Source organism: Hyperolius riggenbachi, chromosome 12 (assembly GCF_040937935.1).
Source record: "Hyperolius riggenbachi isolate aHypRig1 chromosome 12, aHypRig1.pri, whole genome shotgun sequence".
Taxonomy (NCBI): domain Eukaryota; kingdom Metazoa; phylum Chordata; class Amphibia; order Anura; family Hyperoliidae; genus Hyperolius; species Hyperolius riggenbachi.
The window spans coordinates 153068845-153088356 of NC_090657.1; the positions used below are offsets into that span (position 1 = coordinate 153068845).

Genomic DNA, 19512 nt, shown 5'->3' on the forward strand with positions numbered 1-19512 from the left:
GGATAGAAAGGACCAGCGTAGTTTGAATCGTAAAACATATTTGGTTATTAAAACTTTATTGTATGTGTGACTAGGGGTGTGTCGGGGGTGTCATTAGGGGTGTGGAAGGGTGTGGCTTAAGTGTCCCTCCTTTTCATCTCAAAAAATTGGGAGGTATGATTATATGATGTAGTATTGCATTATACTGTATGTTGGCAATGTCACTTTCGAAATAAAGAAAAAAATAATAAAATAGACCTTTACACTCAGACTAAAAAGAAACCAACAATAAACGAGTAACTGAGTTTTAATTTTTTTTAATTTTTAATCAGCACAGACGGTTACATCACAGCTTATGGCATAAAGAAGTGTTATTTCTGGGTAAGTCACACAATGTGCATGTAGGCATAGCATTTACGTGGATTCAGTTGTATTCTTGTGTGCCATTCACATGTATGATTTATATTTGAAACAATAATCTTTATTATGATTGTATATGTTATCAGTTAACATTATGGTTTCATGACCTTTCGTCTATGATCCTGAAGGCCATTAGAATGCTTCAGCATGATTATGCTCTCTAGAATTTCCACTCTTTCATGGATCAACTTTGACTGGGGGTGAGCTGTTAATCCTAGTAGCTTTCATCATCCCAATCCCAACTTGACCAGCTATAGTCTGCTGATTGGGAAAACTGATTTCCATATTCTTCCCCCCCTTCATAGCCAAAGCTTCCTCCACTCCAGAATTCTGTCGCGTCACCCAAGCCTCCTGCTGTTTGAAAGCTTCCTTCAGCTCCAAAGGTAGTGAAATCACCATTGAACTCCACCCCTCCACCCATATAACCTACCCCTCCATCCATAAAACCTACCCCTCCATCCATATAACCTCCACCAATATAACCTACTCCTCCATCCATATAACCTCCACCCACATAACCTACCCCTCCATCCATATAACCTACCCCTCCATCCATATAGCCTACGCCTCCATCCATATAACCATCAATCTGTGTGATGTCATTGACAGCACTGACATCTACATCTACATCTACTGAAATATCGGAAACTACTTGAACTTGGTCATCCCAAAACATACTAGATGTGTCTGTTCCCTCTATTATCTGAGAGCTCCATTTAATATCAATGTCATTACCAGCTTCACGGGAAGTTTCTAGAATGTCTGTTATCTGAGAGATCCATTTAATATCAATGTCATCACCAGCTTCAAGGGAAGTTTCTAGAATATCTGTGATTGTTTCAACTGTGCCTTGAACAAATTCACCAACAGATTCAAGGGAGGCTTCTTCCACAATGTCTGTGACTGTATCAAGTAAGTCTTGAACGAAATCACCTACCTCTGTCATTAAGTCACTTATGTTTAAATTGTCAATTAAGTCATCGAGGTCAAGTACGTCACCCAGAACTGGTATTTGTAGCAATTCACCTAGATCTGATGTTAAGTCACCTACATTTAGCAGGCCACGTAGATCTGGCATTAAGTTACCTACTACACCTAGCATGTCACCTAGATCTGGCATTAAGTTACCTACATCTAGCATGTCACCTAGATCTGGCATTAAGTTACCTACATCTAGCATGTCACCTAGATCTGGCATTAAGTTACCTACTACATCTAGCATGTCACCTAGATCTGGTATTAAGTTAACTACATCTAGCATGTCACCTAGATCTGGTATTAATTTAACTACATCTAGCATGTCACCTAGATCTGGTAATAAGTTACCTACATCTAGCATGTCACCTAGATCTGGAACCATACTGCCTAGGTCTGGTAATAAGTTACCTACATCTAGCATGTCACCTAGATCTGGAACCATACTGCCTAGGTCTGGTAATAAGTTACCTACATCTAGCATGTCACTTAGATCTGGAACCATACTGCCTAGGTCTGGTAATAAATCACCCCCCAGTAAGCCATCCATGGGAATAAGACCTGTAAACAAAATGAAAATAATTACATTAATATAGTTTGTAGAACAAGCTGGCAATGTTATTATTATTGAGAGGCTATAACTCACCCACAGCTGCATTCACAAGTCCAAGGGCAACTTCAAACAATGGACAAACCTGATAAGTTAGGGAAAAGAAACATCATTTCTGGAAGAAAGACTAATTTCTAGGTGTTAAGAAAAGTAATTACGTTTTTACATCATTTTGTACGTATTTTGTAAAAAGTGAAAACGAATAGGCTATTAAATCATTACAGATCTTGGACATTATTGACCCTCCATAAAGATTCGGATGAAAGTAAACTCTTACTGGGCCTTTGAGACAGAGAAGGGTGCGAATATCTTATGGTGAATACACACGGTTCGTTCCCGCATCGAATGCGCCGCTCGATTCCCGACGAATTGATTATTCCCGAACATTTCTGAGCGCATTTCGATGATTTTTAGGTCGATTGCCATGTAAAGTATGGCAAATCGACCTAACGATCCATCGAAACACGAATCGGACATGTCGGAAATAAACGAATCGACGGGAATCGAGCGGCGCATCGACGGGAATCGAGTGCGAGAACGAACCATGTGTATCCAGCATTATGAGTGACAGTTCGTAATACACTGTGGAGAGGTGGTCATTCCCTTTCATTTCCTTCTATTATACTTGTTTTGTTTTTGTTGTGATTGAGGGTGCAATTACTACCTTGCACCTCTATGTTAATTGTCATAGAACGGTGTAGGCTAGGTGGTCCATTAGGAAAACTAAGGGGGGGGGGGCATGGTGAGGGGCATTCAGGGTATTTAGGGGAGAAAATGTTAGAGATCAGTATCCAGCACCACAAGGAAATTAATATTATAAAGTAGAAACAAGAACATACAGGTTTTATTTTTATTTTTATTTTTTTTATTGGGTTTGGGTTGAGCACAACTATGGTATGTTATGTACACAGAGAGAAATGGCAGTGCATCTAAGCCAAGCTGCAGCTGACTGACAATATCTGCATAGAGCTGCAGGGCCTCTTAAAGAGAAACTCCAACCAAGAATTGAACTTTATCCCAATCAGTAGCTGATACCCCCTTTTACATGAGAAATATATTGCTTTTCACAAACAGGTCATCAGGGGGCGCTGTATGACTGATATTGTGGTGAAACCCCTCCCACAAGAAGCTCTGAGGACCGCGGTACTTTTGGCAGTTTGTTACAATGTAACAAGGTTCACAGACAGGAATTAGCTGTTTACAGCTGTCTCTAACAGCCAAAACAGCTAGCAGCAGCTACATAACCTACCCACAGTAAAAATGTCACCATGTAATAAATGTCAGAATGTAAATCGGGGAGAGGAAAGATTTTACAATGAGCAAACACTGACTAAATCATTTATACATAATTATTGTAAAAACGAAGCGCTTTTTTTATTGCATTATTTTCACTGGAGTTCCACTTTAAAGACACAACTGCACTCGTTATGGTATCTTATACGATCCCTCTATTTGCTAACCATGCTCTATTGAGTAGTGACGAGCACAAATATTGCACAATCGTAATTTCGCAATTGCAAAATCGTAATGCGGAATTTTGGCAAAAATCGCAATTCATCTTTGTTTGTAGTTGTAATTAGCAACCGTAATTTTGCAATTTCACGTTATTGTCGCGTAATCTTGCGCCGACTTTAGCGGTTCATAGCAAAGCCCCCATTCATGCCTTGTAGTTTTTGAGGAAATCGATCTTAAAAAACATAGGAAAAATGTTTTTTTAAGTTCAGAGAAAAATGACAATTTAAAAAACATTTTTCCTTTGCAAAATGATTACTATCAAGAAAATGTTTTAAAACACTACTTGCCTGGCTTTTGTGTTGATGCACTGTCTCTAATACTGTATGAAGTGACGATAATTATGCACAGAAAAAGATTTTCCTTCTTTTTTTAACACTGCTGTTTTTAGAAACAAGTAATTCATAGATACTCAGCAACATTCAAATGCCTGACCATTCTCCCAGTCTGAAACCACACCTCCTGAATAGGCAATTAGCAGGAAGGCATGCATTTTTTTTTATTTTTTTTATTTTAAAGGTCAACTTCTTATCAAACTTGTTATGCCTAATTAATTTAAGATAAAATTCCATTAGATGCATAAAAACTGTGTATAGGATTAAGGTCCGTACACACGCCGGATTTCAGGCAATGACGGGTCCGTCGTTGCCTCCCGCTGGGTAGGCGTTCCAGCGACAGTCCGGCGTGTGTACAGTCTGTCGGGAGACTGATACGGCTGTTTCTGAGCGATCCGCCCGGCGGATCGCTCAGAAACAGCCGTATCAGTCTCCCAACAGACTGTACACACGCCGGACTGTCTGCTGAAAACACGCCCAGCAGGAGGTGACGACAGACCCGTCGTTTCCTCCAGTCCGGCGTGTGTACGGACCTTTAGAGACATCAGCCTCCTTATGTTCGCTTACTTTAGATCTCCATTATCCTGAAGCTCCATCCAAAATGTTTATTGTTTTTGTATAGATGGGAAAAGACTAAAACCTCTGTCGGGTTTTGATGCTGTCTGCCTCCATTAAGGAGATTTTCTCTCACTTCCTGTCCTGAAAACACAACAGGAAGTCACAGGAAATCTCCCCAAAGGGAGTGGAGATTCTTGCTTTTGATGGATGTAACTGAAACAACTGTTGAAGAATTACCATTTTAGTGAACCATTTTTGGAATTCACTTCAGATAATATTGCTTTGTGTTGCAATGCAGAGGGTACTGTACTACATGTGCAATACATTTTCGTGTTTTCTAAGAATCAAAAATATGAAAGCTTGAAAATGTATGTGTATACGGTCATGCTGTCCATCCAGTTATACAGGGGATCTGTCTGTTTTTTGTGCCTGACTTCCATGTAAGTGCTACTATTGAAGAAAAAAATGACTACACTTGGGCCCGTATGCAATTCACTTTTTCTCCTGAGCTTTCTCCTAGGTGATATTTTCATACCTTGTCATAAAATGCCTTTTAAACCACCAGCAAGCAAGAAAATACTCAGAATAATATTGACAGTACTCTTTCACCTACTTTTAGGTACTTTTTTTAAATTTTAAAATGCTGAAAAGTTATTTTAAAGAGACAATGAAAAATGATCTCCAAATTGCATACGGGCCTTGGTGTCATATTAAGATGTATACTGACTGATGTGGGCTAGAGTAGGTGCCAATTCAAATGGAGGGTCCTTGATGTAATGAATTGGCTTTAGGCAAAAACAATGCTGTTTTTTGATGACTACCAGTAATACGCTCCATTTTTATCATTTCTGAAGAGCAAAGAAATACACATACTCTAGACAAGTGGGTCCCAAGACAACACTAGGCCAGCATAGGCCAAGTAAGGCTAGAATCAGTAAAGCCAAGCTAGTACCAATTCAGCAATCACAGCCCATACCTTGCCTCTGAAGCCTAGCAAGAGAGTCAGGCCAGAAAGGAAGAAAGAAATCACTCTAGTACCCCAAACAACTAACAAAGCTTTACCGTTCTTTATGAAGGCATGTGAACTTGCTACTTAACTGTGACAATGTTATGCTTTCTACTTCTGATATATACCGTATATATTGCTAAGTGTCACAAGTATTTGAGGTGGTTCTTGAGAAAAAGCTGAAAGCCACTGACTCACAAAGGAGAGACACTTTGTTCCATCTAGCAAAGTGAACTATACTTTTATGCTTGGTTTTCTCTGCTGTGTATGAGGTGTCTTTTGACATGTAGGCAGTGGCAAATGTCATAGTATCATAGTATGATTTACACTATTGCCTTTGTTACTTACAAGGGTAGGTGCCATCTCTTGAGCCATGGGTCCAACCATGTCAAGCGCACTGGTTTTAGGGGAGATAAAAGAAAAGAAGTAATGAGCAAATATGTAGAGATATATAACTGCAAGCGAGCATTTGAGATTTTCAACAGTCATGTAAAAATGTCCAGTTCAGCAAAATAAGCAAAGTAAAACAACTCCTATCATTGAGGGGGCCACTGTATTTTTTCTCTAGAGAGAAGTGGGTGTATCCAAACAGAAGTGGAGCTCTGTGCTTCTCGGATGAGAGCACAGATCTTCGTATACAACTTTGTGACCTTTGAAAGTTAAAGTAAGCCAGTACAGGCTTCAGGGTGGTTGGGAAGCAGTGGGGATTGGCGCTACCTGATCCAGCTAGCCACCCAGATCAGGTAGTATGTTTTTTTTATCACAAATTAACACTGTCTCGGGTTCTCTTTAAAGAGACACTGAAGTGAAAAAAAAATGATATAATGATTTGTATGTGTAGTACAGCTAAGAAATAAAACATTAGGAGCAGAGACATAAGTCTAATATTGTTTCCAGTACAGGAAGAGTTAAGAAACTCCAGTTGTTATCTATGAAAAAAGCCATTGAGCTCCACGACTTTCAAAGTTGCAGAGAGCTCTGTCTACTGAAGTTTATTATCTCAAGTGTCTGGCACTGTATTGTTCTGAGCACAGAACTCAGCCATCAGCAGGTGAGTTAGCGGTAAGGGTGGATGCACATTGGGTGTATGCGAGCTGGTGTAATGATATCTACTCAAACACATTGCCAAAGGGAATGCCATTTTGTCACCTATAAAAAAATAACCTTTATTGGGTATGCATTGCTGGACTTGTCAAAGTGTGAACAAAAAATCCACAAAAAGACCAGTGTAATGTGGAGTGGTTGACCCGATTGTGAGACTTACTTCCTATGACAGATATTGGTCCTTTTGTGTTTTTATACATTGGCCAACCCAGCAATGTTTAATACATACACAAAGATTTGATTTTATAGATACCAATAGGGCATTTCCCTTTTAGAACATGTTTGGCTAGAAACTCCCCTTGTACCCGCCTCTTTTGGAATGTTATGTAGTTAAAGTTTTGCTGCGTCAGGCTTAAACTGAACCTGAACTGAGTAAAATTATTTAAAATAAACTCATGATGTACCTGCAAATGAATATCACATACTTACCTTGCCGTCAGTTCCTCTCAGAAGCTCACCATCCTCTCCAGACAGTGATTCCTTCCAGTTCTGACAAAGTACTGATATATATCAGTTGCTGTCAGTTAGATATCAGTTGCTGTCAGTTATAACTGAAAGTTCCTGGTAATGTCCATGCTTCCCCATGGCTCAAGTGGGTGATATTACAGTTTAAGAGTGTGCTGACCTGGAAGCTGTTATGGGGTCCTCATCATTTTTAAAATGGAGGACGGAGAATTCCATTAATTCCCGTGGACAAACAGGACACAGGAGGAGAAAGAGATTGATGAGTAGACTAAACGGGAGGGAAGTATGATGTGTGGATGTTTATTTTGACTTAAATTTCAGTTCAGGTTTGCTTTCAGCAGCCACAAGTGGGATATAGATTTCATTACAAATGGTTTCCAGGGGGATACATCCTAACTAAGCAAATTTATAGTTAAGTCCGATGTTTCACTTACACCAAGCCTCTCATTGTGATGTCCCGGAAGATTGTAAAGCAGTTGTCGACAACTATATGAGGAGCAGGGTCGCTTTCCATATAGACTAGCACAATTGTGTCAAGTTCTATGAGGACATTGGTCAAGCCTCCTGCGAGACCACTAAAACAAAAGCAATAGGTTTAGTTAATAAAATGAAATGAACTAGGCATCACTAGAATTCTAATAACACGACAAACAGAATAATACCAGAAATGCTAGAAAGTCAATAGCATATAATTGATCTAGCCCAGAGGTCACCATACTGCCAACCAGCACACAGTAAATAACTTTACAGCTAAGCCGTACCTTTACCTTTACCTTTATTTTGATGCAGCTGGTGCATCACAGACTGATGCTATTACCTGTGCCACCACTTGCTCACAGCCCAGTAGCAAATGTTGAATTTACTGTAGAGGACCAACCTCCTTCACTTCCTCTGCACTCCATAGCTGCAGTGTAACAGTATTGTCTACACCAGGGGTGCTCATTGGTAGACTTGGGTAAACTGTGATCTACCGGTTGATCACAAAGGACTTCTGGGTAGATCCCACTCATTCTCTATCTCTTTAAGTTGGATGACCGTAGTGCTATATACTGTCCTGCAGTTTTCCACAGTATTGCAGAGGATTATGATGCTGCAAGGTTGGGACCCACACACTTAGAAGCATTACAATTTTGCCGGACATTGAGCATGATACTGTAAGCATTATATTGTGACTCTATTTGGTCAAGCACTGTTCTATTTGGCTTACTGGGGAGGTCTCTACAATATACAACACACCGCATAGAGCTAGGAATGCCTCACAGATATAGGGTGCATGAATGTACTAAGCAACAGGGAAAGAACCCATCAGTATATATAACATGTTTTTGGCTGCATGATGATTTTTTCATTGCACTTGCATTTATTGTAACACCAACTGTCCACGTTTTTCCAGATCTGCTCAATTTTTACACATGTTTTGTGACCCTGTGCATCAGCACATTTTCTAGATATTTTGTGTTTTTCATTTTTTTAAATATATTTAATTTTTTTTTTCAATAGATTTTTTCACGTTCATTGTTCACTCTGGACAGAACGCTTTTTTTCCCTCCATACGCTGCATTAGCAATACACATATGACAGTCATACAAGCAGGGGTTATGGTCATCCCCATTACAGGGAATTTTATATGTTTTTAATTGTTCTTATTATCAGTGTGTAGAGATCAATAAAGGTTTTTCTTTTTGCAATTGTTTTGTTCAGCCAATTTTTTATAAATAACAGATGGGTTCTTTCCTTGTTGCTTAGTCTCTACAATATGCATCAAATGGCCCATACACACGGGCTACAACCGTCGCCGCAACCACGTGGCACGCGCGTGTTGCGGCACCCCGAACCGTCGCTAGTCGCTGCTGTCGCCGCAACATCGACGGAACTGTCGCTAGTCCGGACACAGGACAGTTGGAACTGCGTCTCATGCTCCCTGTCACCTCCTTTCAACCAAAAACATGGCTGCCCTCATGACACCACAAACATTTGCCTGTTCTTAAAGAGACACTGAAGCGAGACTAAATCTCGCTTCAGCTCTCATATATAGCAGGGGCACGTGTGCCCCTGCTAAAACGCCACTATCCCGCAGCTAAACGGGGGTCCCTTCACCCCCAACCCACCCCCCGCAAAAGTTGGTCGGAAAGTTGGTCGTAGAAATATTCTTCCTGGAGGCAGGGCTAACGGCTGCAGCCCTGCCTCCAGTCGCGTCTATCAGACGCGCATCGCCGCCTCTCCCCCGCCCCTCTCAGTGAAGGAAGACTGAGAGGGGCGGGGGAGAGGCGGAGATACGCGCTGACAGACGCGCGTTGGGCAGGGCTGCGGCGGTTAGCCCTGCCCCAACCAGGAAGCGGTCCCCCACATTACGGAGGGGGTTTGGGGGGACAGGGACCCCCGTTAAGCCGCGGGATAGCGGCGTGTGCCCCTGCTATATATGAGGTCTGAAGCGAGATCTATTCTTTAAAACAGGGTGGGTAAGAGATTATATTACCTATCTATTTTAATTAACATAACTAATGTAAATTAATGAAGAACTTCAGCCTAAACAAACATACTGTCATTAAGTTACAATAGTTATGCTATTTAAAATAGATAGATTGAAAGGAGGTGACAGGGAGCATGAGACACAATTCCAACTGTCCTGTGTCCTGATCACCCCTCCCAGTTGCTAGGCAACAAGAACAACAACATCAGCAATCCCATCATGCTTTGCACAGCATCAGGGGAAAAATGCCCAGGCAGTTTTCTTTGATGGGACGGGGCTTAGCTTCTTTACAGCTAAAAAATAAGGCTTTGGTAAGAAAAACAAAGTTCTGATGCTGTGAAACTGTTAAAGAAACACCAAGCCTTTTCAGTGCTGCTGAGTAGATTTAGTTTTATTCTGGAGGTTCACTTTAATGACAGTATGTTTGTTTAGGCTGAAGTTCCTCTTTAATTTCCTGTTGAGCTTCAATGGAGAGACAGTAGACATACATTTCTGGCAAATCATAAATGATGTAGCCTATGGAAAGGGATAGGTACCACACACTAATACTAGTATAGTATAGTATGTAAATTATGACTTACCCATCAGCCTCTTCATCACCACCTATTTTAACCCTGGTTTCAGCCCAGATTTCAGCTCCAAGTTTGTCTTCCATTGGGTCTATTTTAATGCTCGGGAATGTAATTTGAATAGCCCTGTAAAATGACGAAGGTTTGTTAACGGTTTTGGCAAAGTTTTGACACAATCTTAAATTGTATGTACAGCCCACCCAGATTTTTCTACATCTGTTTTCCTCCTCCAACGTTTTCCAAATAAGATGTAATTAGGATTAAAAAACAAAATAAAAAAAGACCCACAAATCTACATCCGAATCATAAGTTTTCACTAACAAGGAATTTGACTTGGCAGTTGCTTAAAGTGCACCTGAACTCTTGCACAGGACAGAAAGAAAACAGAGAGAAATGCACCGTTTGTATTAGCCTGTCTAACCCCCCCTCATCTGTGACTAAGCACAAATTGTAATTTGATCCCTCAGCTGTGTTAACTGAATGTTACATCAGAACAATTTGCAAATTTTTGATTATCTTGATTCCTAAACTGTTAACTTTAACAAACCTGAAACATTATTTTGAGCTACAGTTATTTCGAGGTTCATTCACAAAGCTTTTTTCTCTTGAATTATCACACCCTTACTTTTTTCACCTCAACTCAGTTAAAGGGAATCTGAAGTGAAAATAAACTTATGAGATATTGATTTATATGTATAGTACAGCTAAGAAATACAGTAGTACATTAGTAGCACAGATATAAGTCTCATATTGTTTCCACTACAGGAAGAGTTAAGAAACGTAATTTGTTATCTGTGCAAAAGAGCTTCTCTAAGCTCTCCGAAAAATCATGTTTGTTAAGGTTTTACTGCAGGAAAGTTCAAAGGGTCATTAGCTTTGCTCTGTTTCATAGTTTAAAATACAGTGTGTAGTTTGTAAACTGCAAATATTAGAGAATGATGCAATGTTATAAAATAAAGCTATATAGCTGAAAATAAAAAATATGAGACTCTTTTCTTTGCTACTAATGTTCTAAGAATTATCCGTACTACACATTCAATTCATTATATTGTGAGGTTGGTTTTTTTCGCTTCAGTGTCTCACTGCAGCCTACAGGGTTGAAATTTTTTTGCATCTGAGCAACTTTCACCTCCCATTCATTTGCTAATAACTTTATCACTACTCGGCACAATGAATGGATCTATATCTTGTTTTTTTCGCCACCAACTAGGCTTTCTGTGGGTGCTACATTTTGCTGAGAATTCATTTATTGTAAATCCATTTTAACAGGAATATTAAGAAAGAAATGGAAAAAAATCATTATTCCTCAGCTTTTGGCCATTATAGTTTAAAATTAATACATGCTACCATAATTAAAACCTATGTACTTTATTTACCAATTTGTCCCGCCTATTACACCATTTAAATTATGTCCCTATCACAATGTATGGCGCCGATATTCAATTTGGAAATAAAGGTGCATTTTTTCAATTTGCGTCCATCACTATTTAGAAGCCCATAATTTAATAAATCATATTGATATACTCCTTTGACATGAATATTTAAAAAGTTCAGACCCTTAGGTAACTATTTATGTTTTTTTTTTTTTTTTTATTGTTGTAATTTTTTTTTTTTTTTTTTATTTAAACTTGTATGTGGGTATTTTTTGGTGTGGGAGGTAAACAGGGGTTTTTTAATGTATTAAAATGTATTTATTTAACACAAAGTGTGTTTTTGGTGTAATTTGCTATTTGGTCACAAGATGGCCACAGTCAAAAAGTCCTGGGAGCGATCGATCTCGCTCCCAGGCAGAAGAAAGGAGACCAGAGCTCAGAAAAGCCGCAGCATCTGAAGAGACGCTGTTGGCTTTTCTCCGGAGGGGTCCGATCAGCAAAAGGGATTTATAATCCCTTTCACTGATCGGTGGGCTAACGGCCAGCAGCGGGGGCGCGCACAGGGGGGCCCGCGGGAGCACGCGCAACCCGCGGGAGTGCGCGCAGCCTAACTGGACGAAAATTTTCGTCCAGTTAGGCTGAAGTGGTTAAGATTAAACTATATCACAGATCTAAACAGGCACATTAGTAACTATTACACAACATGTTCCATGCTAACCTGTGTTGGGAGGGGAAAGCCAGGTATGAAATGTATAGACCATTTTTTTTTTTTTGTAAACAGACAGAGGGAAAAAAAAGATACTTTATTGTGCAAGTTACACTGATTGTAATGGTATTTTTCTGACTGCAAAGCTTACTGAATAAATTAGATACGTCCTGCACTAGCTGAATGTGGCCCAGGAGAATTGTGATTTTCACATAAATGACCATTTTACTACGTCAAAAGTATTTAGGGAGACATCCTGGCCCATATGCAATTCACTTTTTCTCATAGGTGATATTTTCACACCTTATCAATAAAATGCCTTTTAAAGAAAACCTGTAATTAAAAAAACCCACTTGGGGCATACTTACCTCAGGAGGGGAAGCCTCTGGATCCTAACGAGGCTTCCACTGTCGACCTCTCCGTTGTATCTCTTGAAACCCTCCGTTGTATCTCTTGAAGCCCTCCCTTGTATCTCTTGAAGCCCTCCGTTGTATTTCTTGAAACACTGGAGAGGTAAATGTTTACCTAACGCGATCCAGTGCAAGCGCAGTAGTGGCCTTCTGTTCGGGCTCAGGCAGGTGCAGACTCGCGCCTGCTCAGTAGAGCAGAGCAAGGTGTGGCTCAGCAATTTCCACTGAATGGAAAGATGCTACTGCACCTGCTCTGGAGCCAGGAGAGGAAAATATTGCAGGCGCTACTGCACCTGCACTACAGCCAACAGGCTTGTCGGCTGTGTTTTCGGAGGAGCCAGCGCTGGAATGGAGGGAGAGAGGAGGACAGGGGAAGCCTCATTAGGATCCAGAGGCTTACCCCTCCGGAGGTAAATATTCCACAGAGGCTTTTTTTTTGTTACAGTGTCTCTTTAAATTTTCACCTACTTTTTTGGTATTTTTTCAATTGCTAAGTGCTGAAAAGTTTTTTTAAAGAGAAGAATAAAAATGATTTGCTAAGAGAAAATTCTGGAGAAAACGTGAATTGCACACATGGGACTCAGAATCTCCCATCAGAATTCAGTGATAGTGCTTTCTGACGCAATAATAAACCATGGTCCAGAGGGTTGCTAGGATCACATACATAGGCAGTGTCACCTAAACACAAGTAGGCAGTTACCTGGCTTCTGTGCTGGCTGGCCTGGTTTTCTGCTGGACGGGTTAGGCTGCTGCAAGGTTATCTGGCAGTTGCCCCATAGCATTTTCTGACCTTCTGTTGGACCCCCTCCCATGCTCCCATGGGCCTCTCATTGAGGCATCACAACTCCCAGCATGCCCCATAGAAGAACCACAGCTCCCTGCATGCCCCATAAAGGCATCACAGCACCTAGCATGGCATCACAGCACCCAATATGCCTACATATAGGCACCATAGCAACCAACATACCCCCATTGTTGTAATGCTGTGGTGCCATGCTGGGAGCTATGGTGTCATGCTCAGTGCAATGTTGCTTCTATGGGGCACTCTGGGTGCTGTAATGCCAAGATGGATGCTGTTTGAGTTTGAGGGGTTGGGTGAGTAGTAGATGGATAGTGTACTGGTTATGAGCTCTGCCTCTGACACAGGAGACCAAGATTCAAATCTCAGCTCTTCCTGTTCAGTAAGCCAGCACCTATTCAGTGAGGAGACCTTGGGCAAGACTCCCTATCACTGCCACTGCCTATAGAGCAGTGATGGCTAACCTTGGCACTGCAGCTGTGGTGGAACTACAAGTCCCATGAGGCATTGCAATACTCTGACAGCTCTAAGCATAACTCGGGCAGGTAGAGGCATGATGGGATTTGTGGTTTTGTCACAGCTGGAGTGCCAAGGTTAGCCATCACTGTTATAGAGCATGCCCTAGTGGCTACAGCTCTGTCGCTTTGAGTTCGCCAGGAGAAAAGTTCAATATACAGGATCTTCTCAAAAAATTAGCATATTGTGATAAAGTTCATTATTTTCTGTAATGTACTGATAAACATTAGACTTTCATATATTTTAGATTCAAATACACACAACTGAAGTAGTTCAAGCCTTTTATTGTTTTAATATTGATGATTTTGGCATACAGCTCATGAAAACCCAAATTTCCTATCTCAAAAAATTAGCATATTTCATTCGACCAAGAAAAGAAAAGTGTTTTTAAAACAAAAAAAGTAAACCTTCAAATAATTATGTTCAGTTATGCACTCAATACTTGGTCGGGAATCCTTTTGCAGAAATGACTGCTTCAATGCGGTGTGGCGTGGAGGCAATCAGCCTGTGGCACTGCTCAGGTGTTATGGAGGCCCAGGATGCTTCGATAGCGGCCTTAAGCTCATCCAGAGTGTTGGGTCTTGCGTCTCTCAACTTTCTCTTCACATTATCCCACAGATTCTCTATGGGGTTCAAGTCAGGAGAGTTGGCAGGCCAATTGAGCACAGTAATACCATGGTCAGTAAACCATTTACCAGTGGTTTTGGCACTATGAGCAGGTGCCAGGTTGTGCTGAAAAATGAAATCATCTCCATAAAGCTTTTCAGCAGATGGAAGCATGAAGTGCTCCAAAATCTCCTGATCGCTAGCTGCATTGACCCTGCCCTTGATAAAACACAGTGGACCAACACCAGCAGCTGACATGGCACCCCAGACCATCACTGACTGTGGGTACTTGACACTGGACTTCAGGCATTTTGGCATTTCCCTCTCCCCAGTCTTCCTCCAGACTCTGGCACCTTGATTTCCGAATGACATGTAAAAGTTGCTTTCATCCGAAAAAAGTACTTTGGACCACTGAGCAACAGTCCAGTGCTGCTTCTCTGTAGCCCAGGTCAGGCGCTTCTGCCGCTGTTTCTGGTTCAAAAGTGGGTTCATGCTTCCATCTGCTGAAAAGCTTTATGGAGATGAAGCTTCCATTTTTCAGCATGACCTGGCACCTGCTCACAGTGCCAAAACCACTGGTAAATGGTTTACTGACCATGGTATTACTGTGCTCAATTGGCCTGCCAACTCTCCTGACCTGAACCCCATAGAGAATCTGTGGGATATTGTGAAGAGAAAGTTGAGAGACGCAAGACCCAACACTCTGGATGAGCTTAAGGCCGCTATCGAAGCATCCTGGGCCTCCATAACACCTGAGCAGTGCCACAGGCTGATTGCCTCCATGCCACACCGCATTGAAGCAGTCATTTCTGCAAAAGGATTCCTGACCAAGTATTGAGTGCATAACTGAACATAATTATTTGAAGGTTGATTTTTTTTGTTTTAAAAACACTTTTCTTTTATTGGTCGGATGAAATATGCTAATTTTTTGAGATAGGAAAATTGGGTTTTCATGAGCTGTATGCCAAAATCATCAATATTAAAACAATAAAAGGCTTGAACTACTTCAGTTGTGTGTATTTGAATCTAAAATATATGAAAGTCTAATGTTTATCAGCACATTACAGAAAATAATGAACTTTATCACAATATGCTAATTTTTTTGAGAAGATCCTGTAAATGTTCTGTGTCTGTGTGTCTAATGTTGCTAAGGTGGGAAGGGTGCATATAATGGACTCAAACCAATACAGGATCATATTAAATAATTGTGTACTATTTTACATTTTTTTTATGGATTTATATATTGATGTGTGAGATCTGTTGACTAATGCTATACAGGGGCAGACTCAACAAGGTTTAAACTGTTTGGTAAACCTTCTAGTACATGTGAATGGCAAACACATTATGCAGTTTTTGTCTGCATTTTTTGTCTTTTTTTTCCATCCTGTCTGTAAAGCTAAGATTTATTAAGTTATCATGACAGAGTGACAATCCCTGTAAGGATCTGTAGGCTTGCCTCTGTCTGCAAATCTGATATGGCAATGTGTAGGATTCCTGCACTCTGTCTTGGCTTGCTTTGTTGCTGTGTGTATGGAAGTAAACGCCTGATCCCCTGTAGGGCTGGCGCTACCATAGAGGCAAAGGTGGCATTTGCCCCAGGGCTTCTGAGTGCTGCCAGGCCCCTCGGGTCTCCCCCAGACTTGTGCTCTCTAGGGCACCTGCCAATGTTGGCATAGCAACTCACCTGTCCTGGCATGATGCTCTGTCTGGGCTCCTCGTCTTCATCCCTGATGGCTGCTTCTTCTCCATGTCCCGTTGCATGGCAATAACTGAAGAGTCAGCCAGCGGGGTTGAAGATAAGAGCGCTCACTCTGGAGCAGCACTCCAGAACAGGTGAGTTGCTATGCTGACAAAAATGTTGCGGGGCACCGGGGAACACAGTAAGGTTGAAGGGGAAGGGGGAGTGGCAGCTGGAGCAGGGGCCCTGAAGGGTGGATATGCTGGATGGGTCCTTAGGTTAATTTTGCCCAGGGTCCCCATTATGGCTTGAACCAGTCCTGATCACCTGATCACATTAGGGGAGCATTTAGGGATTGGATTTCTCAGCAATCCCTGCTATTGCATTGGCAGTCCTGCCTTTCTTGGCAAACAGCTCAGTACTCCTAGATCCTGCCTTGCCTTGATCCTGTTCCTAGATCCTGCCTTGCCTTGCCTTGTTCAAGCCCGGTTGCATACATCTCGGTTGCATGGATTTTGAATCCTGATTGTTCTGTCTTGCCTGGAACCCCGCTCGGTATTCCAGGTCCTACATCTCAGTTACAATCATTCCGAATACTGTGTTCAGCCTAGCCTTGTGGATTCCTGGTTTCCTGCACATTATTGGGAGTAACTGCCATGCAGAGCTCTGCTATTCGTGACATTCCTATTATGCATTTCATGTTAGGGTTAGGAGCTCATCACAGTATGCTACGTACTGTATGCATATTACAATGATGTTTGATACTAAAATAACAGATGACAAAATCCTTGCAAGGCATAGAGCTGATTTGGCCAGCATTACTGTCTATAAGCAAAACAAGAGTTTCACTTTGAATCATATTTGTTCAGGTAACAAATTTAAAAATAATCAATTGATAAATTAGTTGCAGAAAATATAAATAATGATGGTAAATAAAATGTGAATCATGTTTACTTACCCAACTGTTCCTAGCAAATCACCACCCAAAAGTCCTCCTAGCAAATCACCACCTAAAAGTCCTCCTAGCAGATCACCACCAAGAAGATCACCTAGCAAATCACCACCCAAAAGTCCTCCTAGCAAATCACCACCTAAAAGTCCTCCTAGCAGATCACCACCAAGAACATCACCTAGCAAATCACCACCCAAAAGTCCTCCTAGCAAATCACCACCAAGAAGCCCTCCCAGTAGTCCTTCTTCACCAAGAACTCCACCTAGCAAATCTCCACCAAGAACTCCACCTAGCAAATCTCCACCAAGAAGTCCATCTAGCAAATCTCCACCAAGAAGCCCTCCCACTAGTCCATCATCACCAAGAATCCCTCCCAGTAATCCACCTTCACCAAGAACTCCACCTAGCAAATCTCCACCAAGAACTCCTCCTAGCAAATCACCACCAAGAAGCCCTCCCAGTAGTCCTTCTTCACCAAGAACTCCACCTAGCAAATCTCCACCAAGAACTCCACCTAGCAAATCTCCACCAAGAAGTCCATCTAGCAAATCTCCACCAAGAAGCCCTCCCACTAGTCCATCATCACCAAGAATCCCTCCCAGTAATCCACCTTCACCAAGAAGTCCATCTAGCAAATCTCCACCAAGAAGCCCTCCCACTAGTCCATCATCACCAAGAATCCCTCCCAGTAATCCATCTTCAGCAAGAAGTCCATCTAGCAAATCTCCACCAAGAAGTCCACCTAGCAAATCTCCACCAAGAAGTCCATCTAGCAAATCTCCACCAAGAAGTCCACCTAGCAAATCTCCACCAAGAAGTCCATCTAGCAAATCTCCACCAAGAAGTCCATCTAGCAAATCTCCACCAAGAAGCCCTCCCACTAGTCCATCATCACCAAGAATCCCTCCCAGTAATCCATTTTCACCAAGAAGTCCATCTAGCAAATCTCCACCAAGAAGTTCACCTAGCAAATCTCCACCAAGAAGTCCATCTAGCAAATCTCCACCAAGAAGTCCACCTAGCAAATCTCCACCAATAAGTCCATCTAGCAAATCTCCACCAAGAAGTCCATCTAGCAAATCTCCACCAAGAAGTCCACCTAGCAAATCTCCACCAAGAAGTCCATCTACCAAATCTCCACCAAGAAGTCCATTTACCAAATCTCCACCAAGAAGTCCATTTGCCAAATCTCCACCAAGAAGTCCATTTGCCAAATCTCCACCAAGAAGTCCATCTACCAAATCTACACTAATAAGTCCATCTAGCACTCCATCATCACCAAGAAGTCCTGCCAACAGTCCATTATCGCCCAAAAGCCCTGCCAACATGCTATCATTTTCCAATAGTCCTTTATCACCAAGAAGTCCACCTGACAATCCATCTTCACCAAGAAGTTCTGCTAGCAAGTCTCCTCCTGCCAGTAAATCATCAGCAGCACCAAGCATTCCCACTAATGCATCTTCACTAAGCATTCCACCCACTAAACCATTTTCACTGACAATTCTTCCCACCAGTCCTTCATCACTTATTATTCCTCCCAGTAAGTCCTGGTTTTCTACTCCTCCCAATAATCCCTCTGAACCGAGTATTCCATCATTGCTAAGAAGTCCTCCGAATCCTGAAAAGCCCTCACTTAAACCTCCTCCTCCTAATTCATCTTTACCAAATATTCCCCCTATCAAACCATTTCCACTACCTGCTCCATCATCACCAAAAATGCCTCCATATACTAACAAGCCATCACCTACAAATCCATTATCAAGCATGCCCCCTAGAAATTCTTCGCCAACAATTCCTCCCATTAATTCTTCACCACCAATTCCTCCTAATACATTACCACCAAAACCTCCCACTAATCCCTCTGTACCCATAGCTCCTCCTATTATGTTATCAGTAAAACTTCCTCCCAAGGGTCGATCATTACCTAACACTCCTCCCATCAAGTCATTCTCAAAACCATTTCCTAGTAGTTCATCAAAACCAGGTAAATCACCACCCAGTATATCAAAACCTCCATTAATCAGTACTCCTACACCACTTTCACCATCAAAACTATCGCCTACTATGCTAACCATATCGCCAACAATGCCACTTCCAAAACCACCCAGCAATCCCCCCACCCCAACACTTTTTTTCCCATCTTCTCCGTTTATCCAACCTGTTTCAAGTCCTTGCCCTTTATGATCCTTATGATTTTGGTGGTGTCCTCCAAATATTCCTGACATAAAGCCACCATGCTTATCATGACCCTTGTGAGTTTTACTATATTTGTCTATATTTTGACCTAGGAATTCTGTTTCTTCAGATAAAACCCAGCTAGAAGACTGACTAATACCATCTCCATATGCACTCCAACTTTCATCATCACTCCCCCAGCTATTATAAGAATCACCTCCCCCTGCATTGCTATCAAACATTGCCTCTCCCCCACTAGAATAACTCCAGAACTCTGTTTGGATTGGTTCCTGA

General features: G+C 41.6%; 1 protein-coding gene across 1 annotated transcript; it reads right to left on the reverse strand.

The window, feature by feature from the left end:
- Positions 1–613: 613 nt before the first annotated feature.
- On the reverse strand, positions 614–19118 carry LOC137540998 (uncharacterized PE-PGRS family protein PE_PGRS10-like). The gene is made up of 6 exons (XM_068262152.1): positions 17050–19118; positions 10016–10129; positions 7399–7539; positions 5744–5792; positions 2021–2069; positions 614–1935 (listed from the first exon to the last, which is right to left on the reverse strand). Exons 1-6 carry the CDS (start codon positions 19116–19118, stop codon positions 614–616), a joined length of 3744 nt encoding a protein of 1247 aa, XP_068118253.1.
- Between the last annotated feature and the right edge of the window lie 394 nt (positions 19119–19512).

Coding starts and splice junctions, on each gene's coding strand:
- LOC137540998 (XM_068262152.1), bottom strand. CDS start 19,118: ATGGTTAGCATAGTAGGCGATAGTTTTGATGGTGAAAGTGGTGTAGGA. Junction 10,130..17,049: donor GATTTGCTAGGAACAGTTGG/GTAAGTAAACAT, acceptor GTCATTTTACAG/GGCTATTCAAATTACATTCC. Junction 1,936..2,020: donor ACTTGTGAATGCAGCTGTGG/GTGAGTTATAGC, acceptor TTTTGTTTACAG/GTCTTATTCCCATGGATGGC.